The sequence below is a fragment of the Lepisosteus platostomus genome, chromosome 19 (genome assembly GCF_059453375.1).
Source record: "Lepisosteus platostomus isolate fLepPlt1 chromosome 19, fLepPlt1.hap1, whole genome shotgun sequence".
Lineage (NCBI taxonomy): Eukaryota > Metazoa > Chordata > Actinopteri > Semionotiformes > Lepisosteidae > Lepisosteus > Lepisosteus platostomus.
Window position 1 is genome coordinate 7,597,902 of NC_142629.1, and position 21,815 is coordinate 7,619,716.

Below are 21,815 nucleotides of genomic sequence, written 5' to 3' on the forward strand. Positions count from 1 at the left end.
GGGGACACTCAACTAATTACAGTACATGACTTGTCATGGTAATTTTATGCCACCTAAATTAATTTAGGCTTGCCACAGCACAGACACCAAATTCCTGAAATATTGAATTTTCCATTTCTCTTTCATATTACCTACTTTCTGTTTTTTTGCTAAACATTGCCGCCTTGCAGCTCTGGGGTGCTATCTGCTTGGAGTCTGTACATTCTACTCATGTTTGCCTGGGTTTCCTCTGGGTACTCTTGTTTCCTCCCAGAGTCCAAAGACATACCGCTAGGCAAAATGCCTTCTGTAAAATTGGCCCTGGTGTGAGTGTGTCTGTGCATACCCTGCAATGGACTCACGTCCTGTCCAGGATGTATCCTGCCTTGTGCTTGTTGCTTGCCTGGATAGACTCCAGCTTCCCTGAGACCCTGTACTGAATAAAACAGTTTAGAAAAGGGATGGATGGATTTGTAGTTCATGTGGATTTTCAGGGATATAATCCCTGCAAATGGCAAGGGTGTACTGTACACAGTAATTAACAAATGTATCTTCTGTCAAGAGTGCATGATTACCATACCTTCCACAGGAGTGCAAGAAACACTGCAGTACTCTACCTACAGGCAACATTTTAAAAATATTACTTGAATATTCTGTTCTCAAAAAATACTCAAATTATTCTAGCATTATTATGATTTTACTAAAATTGATTACACTAACATCTCTTAAAAATACAAAGAAATGTCACTGGGCAGGCGACTTCTATCACCACAGAATTAATTTACTGTCATTAAATAACAGAATAGAAAAGTCACACTATGAAATACACTGGGAAGATCCAGGTGGGGCTGCACATTGGTGGTGGTGGAGGGGAGTCCCCATTACCTGTAAAGCGCTTTGAGTGGAGTTTCCAGAAAATCGCTATATAAGTGTAAGCAATTATTATTATTATTATTATTATTATTATGATTATTGGGAAGACTGCATACAGTACAGTATATCAACCTGCTCGACAGAATCTGCCCATATTGAATGCATCTTAAATTTAAAATATAGGTCATAATGAAGTTTATTCCTCTGCTTAAAAAATGTTTTTCCTTGAAACCATGGACTGAACAAGATTTCAAGTGAAGAGTGGGAAATGAGATCTCTGGCTCTGTTGTTTTCTATTAGGGTGTTTAACCTAAATTGGTGAAAGGCAGAACAAACACTAAAACAATAACATAGGACCCACATACTGTAAAAGCATCAGTTTAGGATTATTTGTTCACAGCTCTCTCCCAGGGGGCTTTCAGGCTTTGCAAACAATCCTGCCGATGCGCTTTGACTAAATGCCAAACCGTCTGGCATGGTCCTGGCATGGTCCGATAGTCAGTTATCATTGGCAATGCCAGGAATAGGAGAAGAAAGTTTTCAAAGCTCAGTCTTTCCCCTTAATTTATGATTATGATATCTAGTTTTATGGGCTTTTTTTCCACAAATCCTGTTTTTCCAAATTATGAGTCGCAGAGGTGAGAATCCAATAAACAAATGAAAACGCATTGGGCTGAAATACATGCTATAAAAATGCCTTACCACTATGTATATGTCATCTCTCTGGCTATGCTGCTATAGCCCATATCCTCTCTTAGACGATTTTACTGTTGGTGCTCCATAGAGTTCTATAATCGGCTAGCTTTCGTCTGAGACGGAAGCCAATGGGGCATGTCATTCACCTTCAGGGGCTTTGTGGCCACTGCAGCCAAGAGTCTGAGTGCCAAGAGGCTGCCCTGGTACACTGGGTCACGGCCTACACCCCCTCCTCACCACCAAACTCCACGAGGAAGTGGAAGCATGCCTTTCAACATCACTACAGTTCGCCAGTCCGTTATTTAGATTCTGCATTAGAATGCTCCGTTTTTTTCCTTTATTAGCAGTAATGCTCACCCTTATATTGTGCTGATAACCTCTGTTTAGAAACGTCACTTTACATTGTACTTCCTGGTCCTAATCTCCTGAACTTTCTGGCACGTTCAGACTCTGTTCCCTGCAAGGCAACATGCAAAAAAATATAATTTGAAATTCTGTGCTCCAAACATTATGGTACATTCAGATGTATTATCTTTTATTCCAAATACACCACACCAAGTTTATTTTGAAACTTTGACAGTAGTTCCAAATGCGCTGCAAGGCATGCAATTACAGATCAATAAACATCTTCCATATGTAGTATGTCTTTGAGCACCTTAGCTTGGGCTAATTTATTTATGGTAGCTCAATCTAGTAAGCTAAAAAGAACCTAAAAGGACCAGGAATACAATGTAAAATGAACAGAGGTTTATCAGTACAGTATAAAGATAAGTGTGGCTGCCAATAAAAGGAAAAAAACAGATTTAAAAAATACAGGAATGCATTTCCCATTGGACAGACCAAACTACTTGATAAAGAGGCTAAATAAAAACCTAGAGATTGTGCATCTGTGGGGCTATGTTTTTTGATAAGAGACAACTTAAAAGGTAGCAATAGGTTACAGAACAACTGCAGGGCTGTCCCTTGACAATTGGCACATAACAGTTCAGATAAGGAAACATTTCCTCCACTACTCTGAAAGGCTGAATTACAGCAGCAAAAAAAAACTTGAATGGCAGCCTTATTCCTATTACCGTTACTGTTGTAGTTCAATAGACTCCAATGAAACTGAAGAAACAGGAATTAAACTATGCGCGAAATATACATGAACCATCTCTAGGCACTGCTAAATTCCAATGATGTGGATTCACCAACTGTGGGGTAAATTCAAGCCATAAGAGAGCAAGTTCAGAATTGCACAGTCCCATTTAGGGTTTTAAAAGTTTTTTTAAAAATCACTAATGTAAAAGTTGGGCCATCTCTCTGTGGAAGCTAAGAAAACTGGGTAACTTAGTGTGAACGAGCAGATGTGACATTTCCTAAGGCACATACTCACTGGGTCAATAAGCATCCATCCTCCTACTGAATCCGCTCAATTCCCCGAGGAAGGAAATTTACCCTTTTAGTCAGGGACAACAAACTGACTACAGAGACAGAGGGAGAGGAAGAGACATGCATAAGACTTTCCAGCCAATGAGTCACTTAAACCTCCATTCCGCTGACAAATTATGGAGTAGCAATGAGAAAACATACCTCAGAGGCACAATACTATGTTCAAACACAATAGACAACAATTCTGTCCACTTATGAAGCCGTGACAAAATGCCATTGTAATGCATTAGTCAAATTTGTACCTCTTCCTGCAAGTGTATTTGCAATTAATCATAGGAACTGACAGAAATTTTAAAGCATTGTCCAAACTCAAGCTAACACAAAGCAGATTCTAAAAAGATATGGAAAGTGTTTTGAAAATATACATTTTAAACATCCCATATCAAAAATGCTTTGTCTGTGACTGAGAATTCGGTTACTATTCAAGTTTCCGTTTGCATGAACTGGTAGTGATCTTTAGTCATCTTATTTTCATCCTGTAAAATAAATACATTAGAGTGGCACACATTTCCACATGCATTATCTTGGTTGATCTCAAGCTTAGGCCAACCCTTTCAAAATGCTTACAAATTCATGCATAAACAGTTATGGAAAAAACAAAACTTAGGCATGACTCCGCTCTTAAATATTTCTCCTTCTGTGGTTACAGAGATTTCTTTTGCATTGTTCACCTTGCCTATGACTCAGAAATGTGGATAATTTATTACACTTTTTCACATCTGAACCTCACCAGCCCCCTTAAAAATGTTGCATAGTCAAGCTGCATGTAGCCTGCATTTCCTCAACTCACAAGTTCAAACCAGGACAGCTGCTGTACAAAAGAACAGCCTTTATATCAAAAATAAAAACTGTGACACATGGAGAGTGCCCCAGAAGAAGCCTGAATCCAATCTGGGTTTGTTCAAATGAGTGCACAATCATCAATGATACACTACTTTTTAAGGGTCGACAAAAGAATGCAATGGGAGCTGATAAGATCTCACACAGCAGTCTGACTACTGTTTTTCTTACTGTGCCAGCCTTTTCATGTGCATAAACTGAACAAAAAAATATTCCTAGTTCTACAAAATTACTTCTACTGCCTCTAGTTTAATGAAATTTCACACAGTAGTCCTGGCATCAACAACATGTATGAACGAGACGGGTAAAAGGCAAGTGAAGAACATGAACCCACAGCACAAGCTCCGATTCCCTCCTGGAGTCATTTAACACTCATACCCTCACCCTCACAAAATGGCCTGGCTAACATTCTTGCAGTAATAATCAATTTAATTCTCATGATCTCTGGTTAATTTCCTCACCTAACCATAAAACAGCAGAAAAGGGTGGCAGTACTATAGACTACAAAAGCCCACAGAAGGATATTTTGGATTTTATGTGAAAGACAATGTAAAGAAAGTTTCTATTAACTGTTGTCTCTGCCTCGAGCTCCAAGACCATGCCTTCCTCTGCATACTAAGCAATTTGAAAGAAGAGCTGCATTCTGCAAAATGTTAATATTTTCACATTGAGTTCAAAGTTTTCTTTCTGGGATTGTGAAAGCAAGCGTGTCATCTGAACACTGAAAATATTCAACAGGAGCACTGCTTCATTTAATTTTTTTTTCCTTTAATCTTTGCAAATACAATACTTTGCAAACAGCCATTGCCTGTATTTTTTGCATCTAGTGTTTACCAGCACACTGTAAATCCATCAAAGATTAAGATCAAACAAAAAGGTGTCTTCTTAAAAGGGGGGCAATAGAATTAAATGCTTTTAAGTTGCAAAAACTGTTTCTCTTTTAAACTATTAATAACTTTTTGCATCACTAAAGTAAAATCTAATATTTCCTGTATTCTTTGAGTAAACATTTTGATTAGAAAAGGTATGAGCTACAGTAATCAAATGCATGTGCAAGCTTAATCATCCCACATTATACAGTCATAATATGCTTTCATTTGACAGCTTTTCACCATATGGTTTACAGGTTTGTAACTATAGAGAGAAGGTTGCTATAATTGCATTTCTGAAAGGGCAACAGATACTATTGGTCCCAACAATCATTTGTAACATTTAAATGCCTCTCGGTATATTACTGAGCTAATTGATAAAACCTTTTTCGAGGCTGTACTGCATTAATCTGTCTGCATTTTCCCTTCATGATTTCTGAGAATAATCGAGTCACTGCACTGCTGCCCTATAGAGTTTCCACACAAAGCAAAAAATCCTTAGGATGCTGGTCTGTATTTGATGTCCAAGGAGGTCTGCAAATCTTGTATGGATCTGCCTACTACAGCACATTTCACTGCAGTGAAATCAATCTTGCACTCTAGAAGATTGTAAAGAGGGCACTGAAGAAAATTAGATTTTCATTGAAAGGTTTCAGTACAGTACGGTTCCAAAATTTCAAATAATTCAAGCAATTCTGAACCGGATTGTTTGCAAGATTCTGAACCTAAAGATTCTGAAACTAAAGCTACCTGACAGCTGAAGACAATATCACCCACATCTTTTTTTCAAAAGTGGTTTCACAGTGTGAAATGCTTACCACACATACTGTAACAAGACACTGGGACATGGAACAAAACTAAAATAAGTCTCTGACAATATTTCATTCTTCTTGGAAATTTGAGGTTCATTACATTTGACTTTTTAACTTAAAATTCATCAAAAACTTAAAGTTATCTCTATTATTTCTAAAACTTTGGCTTAATATTTTAAACAAACAAAATGAACAAAAGTATTTTAGTGCACCCTTGGTCAGACATAGATCAATTTGTTCAAAGCATGCACAAGAGCTACTTGGTAAATGTATACCCCTCATCACCTCATGCACATTAATATGTCCTTCACTGTATACTATTAAATACTGCATGGAGCCAACAGAGGAATATATAATTAGAGATCACTAGTATATCTATCTATATATATATACTCTCTACATGACTAAATAAGTTGTGTGTGACAGACTATGTAATGCTTGGCACACTGAGTTAAAGGTTTTCTTTCTGGGATTGCAAAAGCAAGTGTGCCATCTGAACATTGAAAATATTCAATAGGAACACTGCTTCATTAAAGAATTTCTTCCTTTAAACCATTTGCATAGATACTTTGCAAACAGCCATTACTTGTATTTTTTACATCTAGTGTTTACCAGTAACACCGTACATCCAAGAAGATATGCCATCAAAGATTAAGATTAAACACAAAGGTGTCTTCTTAAAGGGGGGCAATTGAATTAAATGTTTTTAAGTTGGAAAAATGATTTCTCTTTCAAACTATTAAGTAAAATCTAATATTTCTTGCATTTTTTAGTAAAAATGTTGATTAGAAAAAGTACGAGATACAGTAATCAAATGCATGTGCAAGTTTAAGCATCCCACATTATACAGTCATATTATGCTTTATTTGACAGCTTTTCACCATATGGTTTACAGGTTTGTTACTATAGACAGAAGGTTGCAATAATTGCATTTCACTTCTTGTCTGGCAACACAAAAGGTCAATGAACTCAAACACATCACAACTGGTCTTAACCGTATCCAGTTACAATGACCTTTCACTGATGCCATCCACTGCTATAAGATGTCTCAGCTGCTGACTGTTTATTGGGCTTACTGTGAAATTATTATTATATCTGAAAGATGAGTCAACTGCTCAGGCTTAACTGTCAATGTACCCGTTGCAACCACTTTAATTCCAAAGTTGCAGCAGACTGAGGTACCATAACCTTTTTAAATAAACTACAGTGGACAATTCTGTCAGTTAAAACCTCTATCTGTGCTTGACGTTCTCTAAACTGCGCTGTGTGCTGATGTGTTCTCAAACTACACAAGTGCTGAATCAGTGGTGATTCACTTTGCACCACATGCAGCTCACATGGGCAGCGGGCAGCCACAACACTTCTCCTTTACGAAATCACTAGTCGACACCAAACGTTCTACAAAGCTACGAGTAAACTGTACAGTTCCACTTTTTGACATTTTGTTCTACAAACACTACAATTAAGGTATATGTTATGAGTTATCCCCCCTCCCTCTGTGAAACAGCTTCTATCGACCCAGTGGAGTTAATGATTTCAGTCCAATCAATAGTGTCAGTTTACCAAGGGTAGGGCAGCAGACAGTCACTGGAGACTGCATAACTAACCACATCCCCTCTCTTTCTGCCAGCTGAGTTGCACAACATGCGCTGGAATGTCAGAGGAGTCACATACTTGACATGCCTGCACTGTACCACCCATAGCCTTTAACATGACCGTGTACTACAATGGCTTTTCTGAAAGTTAGCAGGGAAAAAAAAAAAGACTCGTCATGGGAAAGGAAAGTGCAGGTGATACTAAATGCTGTAAGACTGCACTAGCCTGATAGCCAAGGGACCTCACTGGCAAAGACCGAGAGCAGACTTTGTCCCCATCAAGAGCTACAGTATCAACATGATTACGAACAAGAAATATAGGAGCAACTGTTAAGATAAATAAAGTAACTGCACTGAGAAGTTGTATATACAGTATATCACAAAGTTACAAATAACATGTACTAAACCATATGGCTTTTCACAGTCAGTGTGTTATAAAGGTGTATATTGGATATATATGCTGCCCAACAGGAGCCAATGGCTGCTAAAAGGTTGGGCAGTTCTGCAGGATAAGGGGCAGTCTGTTGACTTAACCTGCCAATCACAGTTGGTGATGCCATTGAATGGGATGTTGATCACTGATGAGATGTGTATTCTAGGCTTTTTCAACATTTTCTGGCTGGTGGATCCCTTTTCACAAACACCAATGAGATTCCTTTAAAAGGAATGGAAGAAAGGAACCCCTCAAGAAAATATCTGCAACGTGGTTCAAAGCACACATCATACAGAAGATGCACAGCTTGCATTACTTCCAGGAGTGGCCATGTACGCTTGATAGCCTTGCATTTTTGCCAGTAATTCCCCTGAGCATCAACCATCATCACTGTGGTCAAGTAACGGTGATGACAAATAAAGGACAGCATCATGAATTGAACTATGTCATATCCATAAAATGTCAGTGCACCTGCTACAAAAGACCTTTTCTTATATTAACTATACCATATTTTTTGGAATTATAGGCAATGTGTCTTTTGATGCTCAAAATTTAAATGCAGAATTGTAGATTAATCTAACAAGCTGCCAGGACAGATCCCAAGTGTTAAGTGTGTTGATTGTACACACTAAGACACTGAGGGTAAAATGTGTTTGTTATTTTCTGGGAAATTCCTTGTAAAATCTCTCCAGACGCCACGTTGAAATCCCATGATTTAAAACAAAAACAAAAGAGAAAAAAAATGTTTAATGAATCTGTAGTTCAAGACTGTTATTAGTAACAAGAAACAAGGATTCTATTAATCTGTACAAAAATATTTTATTCTGGAAACAAAAAGCACATATTAGTATTACAGTTTATTAATATGGCACTATTGTGAAGAAGACTTAATCGAAATATCGTTCCTTCTTTTTAGTTTTCAGAGTGGAATTAACCTTTGAAGTGTTGAAACAAAGATCTAATACAAGAGAAAATAAAACTTCAAGACAGAAGAAAATTTGAAGTATTCATAAAATCTAAAACACTACATCACCTAATGAAAACGAAATTCAAGAAAACAGTAACTGGTACGTACATGACAAACTGCAATTCAAAATGAAGTCAATTTCAGGCATACGGAAATTCAGCTTAAGATTTCTCGAAAGCAATGTGCTCGTCAACGAGGAAATATTTAGGTTACTTTCGGGGAAAAAAACATGCTGATTACATCGACAAATCTTTCTACTGCAACACCATACAGGTAAGCACATTTAAAAAAGTACCTTGAGACATAGAGAAAGTGAAATACGTTATGGAAATGTTACTCAGTTACTTTAAAACTGAGGGTTTCCAGAAATAAGGTGCTTGTCTCCACATTAATTCACTGGCCTTCTCTGTGCAATCTTTCTTGTTTTAACATGCCTCCAGTCTGTTTTGTCTACATATTAGGCTACACCTTGTGCTAACTGTACAAAGCCTCCTAACAGCATTTGCCTACTTTCATGACTTCTGCAGTCACCTGATACCAAACCTACTTATAGAGCATAAAACAGCACCCGTGTACAGCCAAGCACTGCACATTTACAGGCTGTTAAAAGCAAACAACTAGAATGGCAAAGCACTGGGGATCAAGCCTCTTTTAATACTTCAAATAGGAATTCCACAGTAGCTTAGATTCGATAAACTTGACCTATTACAACACAAAATCCCAAGAGAAATAAAGTTCCTCAAAAACTACACTTAGAATTCTAAAGCCAAATGGTTCAGACAAGCACTTATCTTGTGAGCAGACAAGAAAAAAAAAAACAGACAAATGCTACCAAGCCTATATTTCATAAAAAAAAACAGTCACCCTCCATTTTAATCCACTAAACCAAAGTTGAAAACTTGGCCTAATCTATGAAATCCATTCTAAAAAGAGGATTATCAAAATTGTTCAACAAAACAGTGAGCTATAATTTGTGAACTAGAAAAGCCTTTATATTAGCATATACATCAAGAATATTTTTTACATTATTATGTGTTATGAAATACAAGATGCAGCCTAAACTTGTTATACACTGGCAATAACAACCCATTCACTCAGAAAGGCAGCACATCAACCCACTATTTCTCTATACTCAGTAACTTCTGTGTAAAGTCTTCCTTTATACAGATTAATACTTGGCATAAGAAGCTAAAATGAATGCGTTGAACAACTGACAACAAATATACCTAATGAGATACAAGAGACTACTAACACTGAGTTGTAAACTATATAACTTAATGATAAGTGGTTTTAAACTAATGCTAAATTAATGCTATTATCTCTTTACTGATTTATATATTATCTTTTTCCATTTAGGAACAAGTAATAGGTTTATTCAATGCTGAAAAAAGGAAGAAAGGAAACAACGTTTCAGCCGTGGAGCCTTCTTCAGGTGAGTTTAACCATTTAGACTTCTTTATTTGAAATGATAATGTATAATGGTGTGTCAGTCAGCACTGCAGTCTCACAGTTCTGAGGTTTTGGATCAAATCCAGGGCCTGCATTTCTCACAAATGTTTTATAAGTGTTTTCTGTAGGTATTCCATCTTCCACCTCTCAGACACATACAGATAGTTTGGTTAGCAATGATGAACTGTCATCCCATGACAAGCAGGAGTGGAGTCTCTTCTTTATGAATCTGCCCTGTCGAGAGTGGTCTGCCACAATGCCAACCCCTGTATAACTGGACTTGGACATAAGAGGAAAGCTTGACAAATGATACACATAAAGCCAATGAAGAACTACATTTATCCTACTGTCTGCAATGCAACAAAATACCAGCATTTTATATCGAGAAAAATATTCCTTAATAGTGATCACACGGGAAATCAGCCAGGGAGTTTCATGTAATTTTCTTGTGGAACAAGCCTCTTTGATGAGGACTCAATTAATTTCTAACATTTGATCCACAAATTTTACTCTTCCCTTTTTCTTTCATACCAACCAAAAACATCAAATCTCATGATCAAGTGCAATGTTGCACTTTATCTTACTGGTAAATATTTTTTTTTGCTGACTGACTGCTGCATCACACATGATCAGGTGTATTTTCCATCATGTCATATATTACATACATCATATAAAAGTGGTTGCTCACAGTCTGGTGAGAGATATTGTTCTTGTTCCTTTGTGCCATAGCTTACAACTTAAAACGCAAAGGTTGAAAAATGTAATGTCACACAGATATATTAAAATTAGCATTATTTCAAATCACTGTAAATTGATCTACTTTACCCTAAAATAATTCAATATCAACAATTATCTAAATTGTTTTTAAAAAATGCAAACCAAGAAAGGGAAAGGCTGAATGAATCTATGAATTGGTTTCATTACTCTGCTCTCCTCCCCACTGATAGCGTTCTGGCGCACTATGGCTGCCGTCGCGTCATCCAGGTGGATGCTGCACATTGGTGGTGGTGGAGGGGAGACCCCATTACCTGTAAAGCACTTTGAGTGGAGTGTCCAGAAAAAGAGGTATATAAGTGTAAGCAATTATTATTATTAATTTAAATACACAAACAAGGAAGTGTGCATTTCTTGATATGGAACTTTACCACAGAACACATCCCATAATTCATTTTAATTTCAACAAAATTCCTTCTTATACCTATTCTGTCATTTTATTTCACTCTATGTAACACATCACATCTGAGCATCCTCACATCACATATAAACAGGGACTGCGGTGCAGCATACATCCTGCAGTCTTTTCACCTGTATGACTAACACTTGTTGCAGTGTTTTTGCAATGGGAAATCTATACCTTCGGTGTTATCTGTTGGACTGCCATTAATCAGTTGCAAGAAGTTATAAAGCACATGGATGCCTACTATCTATAAACATATTTTTCTTGGAAATATTTTTAAATAAGTTATAAAATTATTACATAGTAGGTATGTGAATCTTACCATACCTAATTACCAAATATGGTCATGACTGAAAAAGTTGTTTTCTACAGATGAAAAGCACACAGTAATTCTGCATAACAGTCTGCAAATTTGTAGACAGATAACAGCAGCATCTTTGAGGTACAAACAGGAATTTCACCCAAAACATTTAAGTGTTAAATGGGGCAGCAGAGTGTCAAGAGACATCAGTGTCCTTTATGCCCTGCAGGTCATTGCATACAGTAGAAATTCGAGACCGGTACCAAAGCTTAACAATACCACAATGAAGCACAACTTAAACAAGCCCAGTATGTTTACCACAAAGTTTGGGTCAGTTATAAGGTCAAAGGGGCTATAGAACTTTATTGTCTGTAATAACATCAGAAAATTAAGGAAGGCAATGCAATAAGATCCAATACAAAGAACACAGTTTGCTCTAAGGAACTTGAACAATTTTTTTCTGCCAGCATCCAAATAAAAGGGAATGTGTCTTTTCTCTGTTCTTTTTAACACAGTGATCCAAAAATGTGCTTTAGTGTTTTCCCTTGCTGTAGTCAGCAACTATAAAATTGAAATTCCATACAGTATCAGAAAGAAACAGACACTTTTTTTTGTCTAAAAGGAGCAGGAATTCTAAAAACACTATAATTCAATCTCTCCTGGCATCTGTGTCTTTCTAAAGAATTCAGCCTGTGCAGTGCATGAACTGTCAGGACCTATCCGGCATCACAAAAGGGGTCCTTGCTGAAAAAGGCTGCAGACATTGTTTTTGTTTCCATTAACAATACACTACGAGCACTGGCTCAATGGAAATTGTGTTAAATGGCAACCTAACAGCACATCATAAAGCAATAAGAAGTGAGAAACAACAACTGAGACTGAGCACTCTTGACTGAAGACAACTGTCTTTGCACAAGCTAATCAAGTTAATACTGTTCTAGTGCTACCGATTAAAATGTCACATGGCAAGAAATCCGACGTAAAAAGCAAAACTTAAGTTTTTTTCATCATCTAAACGTTTACTGAATTACAGAGGACAGTTGTTTGTTATGCAAAACTCCAGCTAACAACATCAGAAGATCGCTTGATTGGCCATATACAATTTCTTGTAGGCTCTCATTTTCCACCAGATTTGTAACCGCATATAAAACAATATAGATTACAGAAAAAAAATTAAAGGTGCGCATTAAAAACAAATCACACCAAACTGTGTGACCCTTGTGAATCCCCTCACATAAATCAGGATATATTTTATAACCATCTCCCTGCAACTTAAATTTTGTATCCCTCCTGTGTGCATTATTCCTAGCTCTTAAAAAAGGATTTCAGCACTTAAAAAACTCCCTTTCGCAGTTTCAGCAAGACTGTAATTGAAGTCATTTGCACAGGCTTTTATAATGCTAACTGCAACATTACTTGCAGGCCATGCAATGCATAAATTTAAATTTAAACCCCTAACAAGCCTGCCTTCAAATTTTATGTTATGCAGATGTATATAATTAAAAAGCACAAAAATAAAGTTGGACTATATGAAGCAAATTCATGCTTGGATATTTGCATTCCCCCCAAAATAACTCCTTAACAGTGATGAACAAAAGCTGTCCGCAGAATGTTAAGCTTAAAAATGACTAGGCTACAAAAACATTCAGTGTACGGTAAATGTTCAGTTCAAAATCTAGGGGTTTAACAAGGGGTATTGTAACATTTAGTCTAACAGACTAAACCGACCCTCCTGGGCAACATTTCCCAGAACAAGGTCTGGACTGATGAGGCAAAATAACTGGGAGACTAAACACTGCAGCAGCCAGTGTAATGGCTTCATGCTCATTGTTACATGACACTCCAGACATTCCACAGCCAATTAGAATTCCTTTCATCTGCTCGGGGGGGGTTGAACACAGCTGGAACTGATGGATTAGTCTAGATCCCTACAACACTTATGAAGTGTGATGTTTGCATTGCTAGGAACAGGAATTCTGCATATTTCAACACAATAAAATAGCATTGCTCAAAACAGCCACAGAACATCTATGTGTTAAGAATCACTAAGAATGTATTTCAGAAGAAAAAAATATTTCAAGAGTGGCCTAACTAAAGTAAAGCAGAAGAATAATCGATAATGCATGCAAAGCATTGAGATCTTACAGTTCTTCCATGCGTTAAACTTAGAATACATTTAATAGATGTTAATTATTGTACATTTCACATGTTACAACTGCCTTGAGATGTTAAACCTGTTTTACCAAAGAGTCATAGCCAAGTCACCTAATCTTGCCTCACCACATTCAACCCCTGGCTCTTATACTCTAGCTTTTAAATGCTGTTGAATGTACCTTTTTAATACTCTCTGTTGATTGTTGTTTTGGTTGCTATTGCACATTACATCAAGACGGTTGAAAGTTGCAACATAAAGATTATTAAATCCTGTAAAATCAAACAACCAAAAATTAATTAAAACTGGCACACAAGGTCCATACCATTAACACACTTCTGAAATAAAAACCGCTCTATTAAAAAGCCGAGATTACTTTTATTCAGTAATTTTCATTAAAGCGTTTAATTTCCATTTTCAAATCGTCGTGAAGACTGAAGAATGGAAATGGCTGTAACTGTAAATAGTGTGGATCTTTCAAGCCCTTGCAATTTCACAATCTGCCTCCCATTGACCGGCACACATTCTGCTCCTCAAAAACAACAACAAAATCACAGCCATTTCAGGAACTATTCACCCATGAACTCTTGTAAGGTCAGCTGAAGAAACAAGAGCCACGGTCTGTTGAAGGAACAATATTTCTATCAAACAGCTCGGGCACTTAATACTTAACCAATTACTTATTACTAAACTCAAATAACATTATTGCAAGATTTAAAAACAAATAAACATCCCCATGAAAGGTTGCCCCTGTGTAACACTGGTAAACTATGACAAAGAATAATTTAATCTAATTTTAGATTGTAAAATCAAAATGTAACTGTAGCTAGACATAAAAGCCTCTTCCTATTAGACTAAGTCAAAGATACTTAAAACAAATTAAATAACACTATCTTCTCTCCATACAGGGGTATGGGAACAATGGAATTCAGAATTTATTCGAAGTTGTCACTCTCCAAAGGTGTTTTTGTCTCCACTTCGGCAATTAAAAAATCAATTTACAGACGGCGCTTTTTGAAGCTCTTTACACAAATAGCTTCAGTAACGTAAAGTTTGATTGAAGTTATAGTAGAAGCTGCAGTACAACATAATCCAGAAACAACCCATGTCTTTCATAGGTACTGTGTGACTGAAAGCTCTAGGCCTATACAGCAACCAGTGGTCTTCTGTGTAAATGTATAATGTATAATGATGAATGGTGAATGTGAATGGTGAAATACACACACTTCTTAACTTGGATATCTTTGATCGAGTACAGCATTTTTGTTTCTCATCTTTCATATGACAAAGTAATGGTGACATTAGGAGGCTACAATACAGCCTATACTTTGCTTCGAGAAACAACTTCATGATTCTTACTGTAAAGCCAGTTTACTGCATCATTGTCAATCACAAACCGGCCATCAAAACAATTCAAGCTAAAGTACAAGATGGGCTGACAGTTCTATATTTGTGACCAAAAGATAAAATGACGACAAACAAAATGAATGCTCCATCAGCCCCAATACCCGTGAACTTTTAAGTTATCAGCTGGACAGTTACATTCCCCACCCCTGTCGCTGGATCTAGACAGAAAACAAAGAGTCAATCCGACAAGCAAAGCTAAACCATAAAACGCTTTGGCTTTTACGATTAACATTTTTTTGCCCCTAATACGCCCCAGTTTGCAGGCCAAGTCTGTCCGGGTTAAGAATGCACTACATGAACCTATGGGATTTTTCATGCCTCACATTAACACTCCACGCAGACCGTAACAAAATTCTAACGCACTTTGTCAGATTCTAAAAGACAAACAATTAAAATAATAATGAGAATCTGAATCTCGGGTTCATGGCCGCAAGCTTCGCAGTTTGCATAGCAATGGTAGCAACTACCCATGTAGAGGAAAACGGCAGTGTAGTCTGTAAGAGGCAGTCTTTCACATGTACTGTAGCTGAAGGGCCCATAAAACAGCGATTAGACCCCATTCAGATTCCAGTACTAGTAGACAGTGCTGACACCCTCCGGACCCACAGGAACAGAAGACTGGTGCATTGACCATAGCTTCTCTACAGCACCTCAGCCCTCGTAATCCGTTCGGGGAAAAATGCGCCGACAATCGGGAATATATCTAATTTGGAGAACAATAAGAACGATTTACTTGGCCACAGATTTCTGTTAAGTGGAACTGAATGGGCATGGTCTCTGTTTTAGTCAGGCTGCAAAGCTGACAGGCCTAGATCATACACATGTATGTACAGTGCAGACACACACTTCACACAAAAGCAGGCTGCCAGGTCTGAGCGTCAGCTTGTTGCCTCCGTCTCGGCAGTTCCGAGTTTGAACTAGTCCTGCAAATCATTCACCGCTCTGCACAGCAGGGCTGATCCGGTTCCGATCCCGGCTCTGCCAGAGCAGCTTCCTCCCCGGAGCGAAATCAGTCAAGCACTTCGAAAATTAAAAGGACAGACGGGTTAGCAGGCGCTCTAATCAGGCAGGAAGGAAGCGACATCACCGCCCGAGTGCGCCTGTGCACAGTGTGTCCCTTCCATTTATTTACAGACAGCAGAATACATTGCAAAGGCAAATGACAACATTAAAGCGGAAACGATCATAAATGCAAGGTGTTCACGATATGCAACTGATGCTGATGTCCAGCAAAAATGCATAAAAGTTACAAAAAAAGGTTTGTAAGAGGCCGATGTAAATGTGAGCCTGGGCCGTGTGCACCTACATCCCGTGCACAGATCGTTTGTTTGTAAGTCCTTATTGTACAAATGAATTCTGCCAAATCGCAGGAAACAAAAAAGTGGGCCAACCTCGTCAACAGCAGATCCCAGCAAGCCTGGTTCATCGCCAATGGTACAGAAATTACCAGGTCTACGGCTATTTCACCTCGGTTGGTGCAGCAAGGGGTCTGCCCACAAAAGGCTTCCAATGAAAAACACCCGGCTTCTTCACCCACAACTAGGGTGTATGGCATTAAAAGTGGAGGTGCCGGACTTAAAAGGCAAAACTGCAACACAAACCCCTAACAACAATGGTGTTTTTGCTTACCTGTCAGTCGGATTTTGATGCTAGACCCGTTCCTCCGAGTCCCAGGATTCGACATCACTCCGGAAAAGAAATAGCTAACTTTCCCTTAGGTCTGACCTAAGATTAAAACTTCACCACGAAGCTAGACTGTCGGGAAAAACAAAATACACCAAGACGGTGTTTCTAGAATGGCTTATCAAGGGTATATTTTTATTATTTCCTTCTCGGAAAATCCCCCAAAGCTCCCAGCTCGCATAACGCTCCTAAACATTTTCGAGCTCAAAGGCGTTCTGACGTCAGCGCAGCACGGCGGGACGTGCACGCACACGACTGTGGCGTCGAGGTGTCAGAGCGGTCCCGACTGCTCGGGACAGGGGGAGGCAGGGGCTGGATGACAAAGGAAAAGCGAGGAAAGGGGTCGTGTCCGTCTACTTCTTTAGAGAGAGGCGGCGCCCCCCAAGCTTGGTGTGTTTGCATTGTAAAAATCTCAATGTCAGTGCCATGCCTAACAGTACGTAGGCGTACTCACATGAACGCAACTACCTTTATGCAGATATGGGATGTGTGCCTCAATACGTTTAAATTGGCGTTTTACAACATTTCGGAGTATATGAAAAATGCATAGCTACTGTACATGTGTGGATTATGGGGGAAATTAAATTCCTAACTTTGGTTAACACGCCAGAATCCATTTCAAAGGGCGATAAGTAGATTTCCAAAACGTCTCATGTTTTTAGTTAGTACAAGGATACGTCTTGTGCTGTACAAAATGGAAACGTCCCATACACAATTACATCCGAAATATTTGTGTTACATGAATTATAGTCGTTTTAACGTGTTGTAAATTAAGTGTGTTCTGTATGACATCCTGGATCGACTTTCTCTTAATGTGATACCACTCTTGATGACTGCTTGGATTATTTTAATACAGTCTTAGTTTTGATGTTTAAAATACTAAATACCCTAATATGCTTTTGTTTAAATATATATATATAGAATTAAATATTGAATTTAATATACTGAAATTCGCTACACTCCAAAAAATGTTACGCAGCCGTTATAATTGAGTAATGCTCAAATTTCTTTAAGGAGTATTTAACGTCCTTAACCTGCCCGTCAGTACACTCATAAACATCTTTACCAAATACTAATGACTCAGCTGTTGTGAAAATTCGACGCCCTTAAGGATTTACAAATTGTATGCAGCAGGACAGCCGTATTTAATGTCAACATGATGATACATTAATTTATTTCGTGGATCAGCTTCATAGCGTTTTTCAATTAAACTTATTTAACTACATAAAGTACATATAGAGGTCAAATTAAATAGCTTTATTTAATATAGATTTGCATCTTAACATTCACAAAGAGTAAACCAGCTCTTGAAGAATAATGTGATTTAGGAAATAATAGTTTACTGAAAACCATGTTTCATCCACATCAAAATGTACTTAGTGTAGTACAAGATTCTCAAGTACAAGATTTTTTTAAAAAAGTTTGACATCTGCATTTGTAATATAATTGTATTGAATCCACAAACAAGTGAACCCCTGTGTTTAATGATGAAAAAGTCTTAAAACATAAAACGACAGTCATATCCTCATTTGTAAAAGTATAATATTCCACACCATATTGGCAAACAAAATTTTGAGTGGGGATTTCTTTTAAATAATTTTTTAAAGATATCCAAGTTTCTTTCTCAAGTCAAATAAAATCACTTGCATCCACCTTCCAGCTAATTGATACCAGACACAAAGCAGGTTCTCGTCAGGCTAAAACATTCTTTACAAGCTGTTGGGAAAGGGCATGTGAGTGCACCTACAGTAAAGAAACTTTAAATAATTGTGACTCATTTCCTGTCCAAAAACAGAATTATAATGGCGCATAACTTTGGTATCCGGCCTGCTGAAAGTCTGGTCATATGCTGATGTACAGTAGTTCTCTTTCAGTGAGTTTTTGATTTTGTGAAAGCACGCACCCAGTTAAATTTGGGCAATGCACAAGATGACTACAGTTCCTGCCTGGTGGGACTGCTCCAGGCCCAGCGATCTGCAACAGTGTACAAGACCATGGCAACTTGTAGAATCCCCATTACCTGCTAATTGTCGCTGGCTGGTACCCTGTTTCAGTGTAGCTCTATGGGATGCGTCTTGCAGTAGCTTTCATGGAAGAATCTTATGTAAAGTTCGGCTGCAAAAATGAGTTAAGTGACTGTCTGCTCCCCTATCAATTTAAAGACGGTGTTCACCTAATTATATTGATAATTTTGTGGTATAACCACCTACATAATCTAAACGCTGCAACTTATTTTTTTCCAGTCAAGCTCATCTATTGCTTAAACCAAAATAATGTGAACATCAAGGTTTTTCTGCTACTCGTCACTTCAATTTATGGAATTATTTTATTAAACTAAATTAAATGCCGGATCTCAATCACTTGTCAATCTTGATGAGTTATTTTACTTCCATGACTCATAACATGATTAAATGAGAAATGAGAATCTCCTCCATGGAGCACCTGCTCAAAAGGAATTTCGTATAAAGAATTCTAAACAATAGTAAATCATTCCCTTATTCTCGCCTTAAGCTACGCCATAAAACTTAAGAGTCTTGCTGGCAAGACATGAATCCTAAACACTATGCCATTGCAGATAGTTACTAAATTCATAAAGCCACAGAGAAACAAAATGGCGTCTTTGACCTACATAATTAAAATGTAAAAATGTGCAACTAAAGAGTTAAGGGCATTTTATTTATCAACAGGTTGAGCTTCATTGTGGATTGCAAAGAATTAGCTATAAATGAAACAAAGGCTTCCTCTGACAAAATGTACAGGGAAACAATCCCCACAAGACAAACAAGGATTCTGACTGCCATACTGCCTATGGTTCAAACACCGGTCAAGGTTTTAAACATTACTGCATTCTTTAGGAATCGTGAGAACCACATTCCACAAAATTAACCACATTTGAAAAATATTTAATTGGAAGAACTATACAAGCACATAGATCAGAATGAAAAAATACACATCCTCGGTACTTACAAATGAGTTGCAAAGAATGGATTGTATACATTTAGGTCACATGGAAAATGAAAAACAAAAATGCACATCTTTCTGATATCCAATTGCAAAATGCTCCCAAGTACTATATTTGCAAGGCTACAAATGCAATTGGAAAAGAGTAATCAAGCATACTCTATACTCAAACACATGGTTTCTGCATTTTACAAATTTGCATAGCTGGCCATAGATGTCTACTTGTTTATTTACAAATCCAGGCCAGAGCAGAAGCTAACCTACACACTCTAACCATATGTTCACTGAGCAAGATAACTTACTCGCAACACAGTCATTCAATTCAACATGTATTCAACTGTATCTGTCAAAAACATACATATATAAGATACATGAAATATATAACAGATTTTGATTTATGATTTTAAGATTTTGCAGAACCAATAGAATTTTAAAACTCATTGAAACCAGTGAGCATTTAGCAGTACATGTTCTAGATCAAGTAGTTTCCATTGCATAAACATCTGAGCTAATACGAAAAAAACAGAAACCAGCATAAATTAGTCTCAAGTTAATGACACAGATGGATATATAGCAGCATTCCAAAGTAATACAATGGACTGGAAATAGGTTAAATAGAAAAAAATGTAAAGAGATTGGATTACCTAACAATGTCAATCCAAGTCATATATATAGTATGCTGTATGTATACAGTAGGAGGACCAAGGAGGTTTGAGGAAGAGATCCATATGTGGCACTATTGCCAAAGACATGCAGGCTGTCAGCACACATTATAGAATTGTATATAGGGGAAAAAATATTTTATTGTATGACCCATTGTTAATCAGATATTGCATGAATGTAGAGTTTTAATCAATGCAAGTGCTTTAAAACACTGGGGATGTTTACCTTATTTCAAACTAATATTTCTCCCTTATTGTTCTGGTAATTAAATTTACATAACCATAATTTGGAATTAGCATGTGACCCATCTTATAGCTTCATGGTAAAGCTCCAATTGCATTACCATGTTAGACAAATTAGTACTGAATGGACAAGCACCTTTCAGTGAGGTAACCATTATCTTGAAGGTCCGTGTAGTCCCTTTGGCAGAAAATCCAGAGCACCCTCAACATCTAATCCCAGCCCTCCCCCTTTAATATCCTGTCTGATTTGCTCTAGTGGTTCAGTTTCTGTTCAGAAGATTTGGATCAGATACAGAGTTTTTCCCCAACCAGTATATTTGGAGCAGAGAAGCCAGGCTGTGTTCCAAAATTACACCTTTGTAACTTGAGTCACTCTGGAGTTCCTCAAATCAAAATTGGAGTGTGAATATATCCTGAAGAGAGTCAGGTGAAAAATCAGTTGCTACATTTAAATTCTTAGGTATCATCTATGATTATTCCTTCAGGTATCCACACGGAAGGAAAATGGGCTTCTCTTAAAACAGAATTCAGATCTGGCGACATGGGGAAGTAATCCCACACATCAGGAATGGTAAAACATTTCCTGCAGTACCACATGTGAAGGTGAGGCTACTCAGTCTTACTGGGACTTTGAAAGCTTTCTCAGGTGTGTATTTTAATAGGTAGCTAGGATAGTCTTTCCACTGAGCAAGATGGCTTCCACTTTGGCAAACTGGAATGTTCATCATACAACCTCTAAATGCAACTATTTAACCAGAATTCTCACTTCCAGAAATTTCTCAAGCATATCATAGTCTTATTTTTAAGAAAACTTGCATTATGAGGGATTTAAATAGCTTCAGATATTTCACCTGATTTCTATCATGCAGAAATGTTAGTATTCTGAAAATCAGATCCCAGAGGATACAAATGCAAGACTTTGCATTTCTTTTCCACGTCAATAAAAAGATGTGGAATTTGGGTTACTAGTTAACTCCATGCCTCTGTAACTCAGAAAATCACTTTTTGGGAATTCAACAGGATGGTTATACTTAAACTTTAATACCTTACCAATTTATGCATCAAGACATTTAGCCATGGTACCCATTTAACAGAGCTTAGTGTTTAATAGCAAAGTCTTGCCAAGGTCTACAAGTTAAAAAAAGACCTACAGTCAGTCATCCATTTTACTGAAAAACCACAACATGGAAGAAGCATGCCCACTACGCGAGCTATGATGGATACTAGGTTTTCATGTGGACAAGAAGTGAAGATAGGATTTAGAAACACTTGATACTGTTAAACA

At 37.5% G+C, this 21,815-nt stretch overlaps 1 protein-coding gene across 2 annotated transcripts in view; it reads right to left on the bottom strand.

Moving 5' to 3' along the window:
- The window catches only part of smurf1 (SMAD specific E3 ubiquitin protein ligase 1), a 45,918-nt gene extending 29,027 nt beyond the window's left edge, over positions 1 to 16,891 (bottom strand). For both annotated transcript variants that reach the window (XM_088613262.1, XM_088613261.1), the window contains exon 1: positions 16,611 to 16,891. In XM_088613262.1, coding sequence (XP_088469388.1) covers positions 16,611 to 16,665 — 55 coding nt within the window. In that variant the 5' untranslated portion in view covers positions 16,666 to 16,891. The remainder of the gene's footprint in view (positions 1 to 16,610) is intronic.
- Positions 16,892 to 21,815: the final 4,924 nt, after the last annotated feature.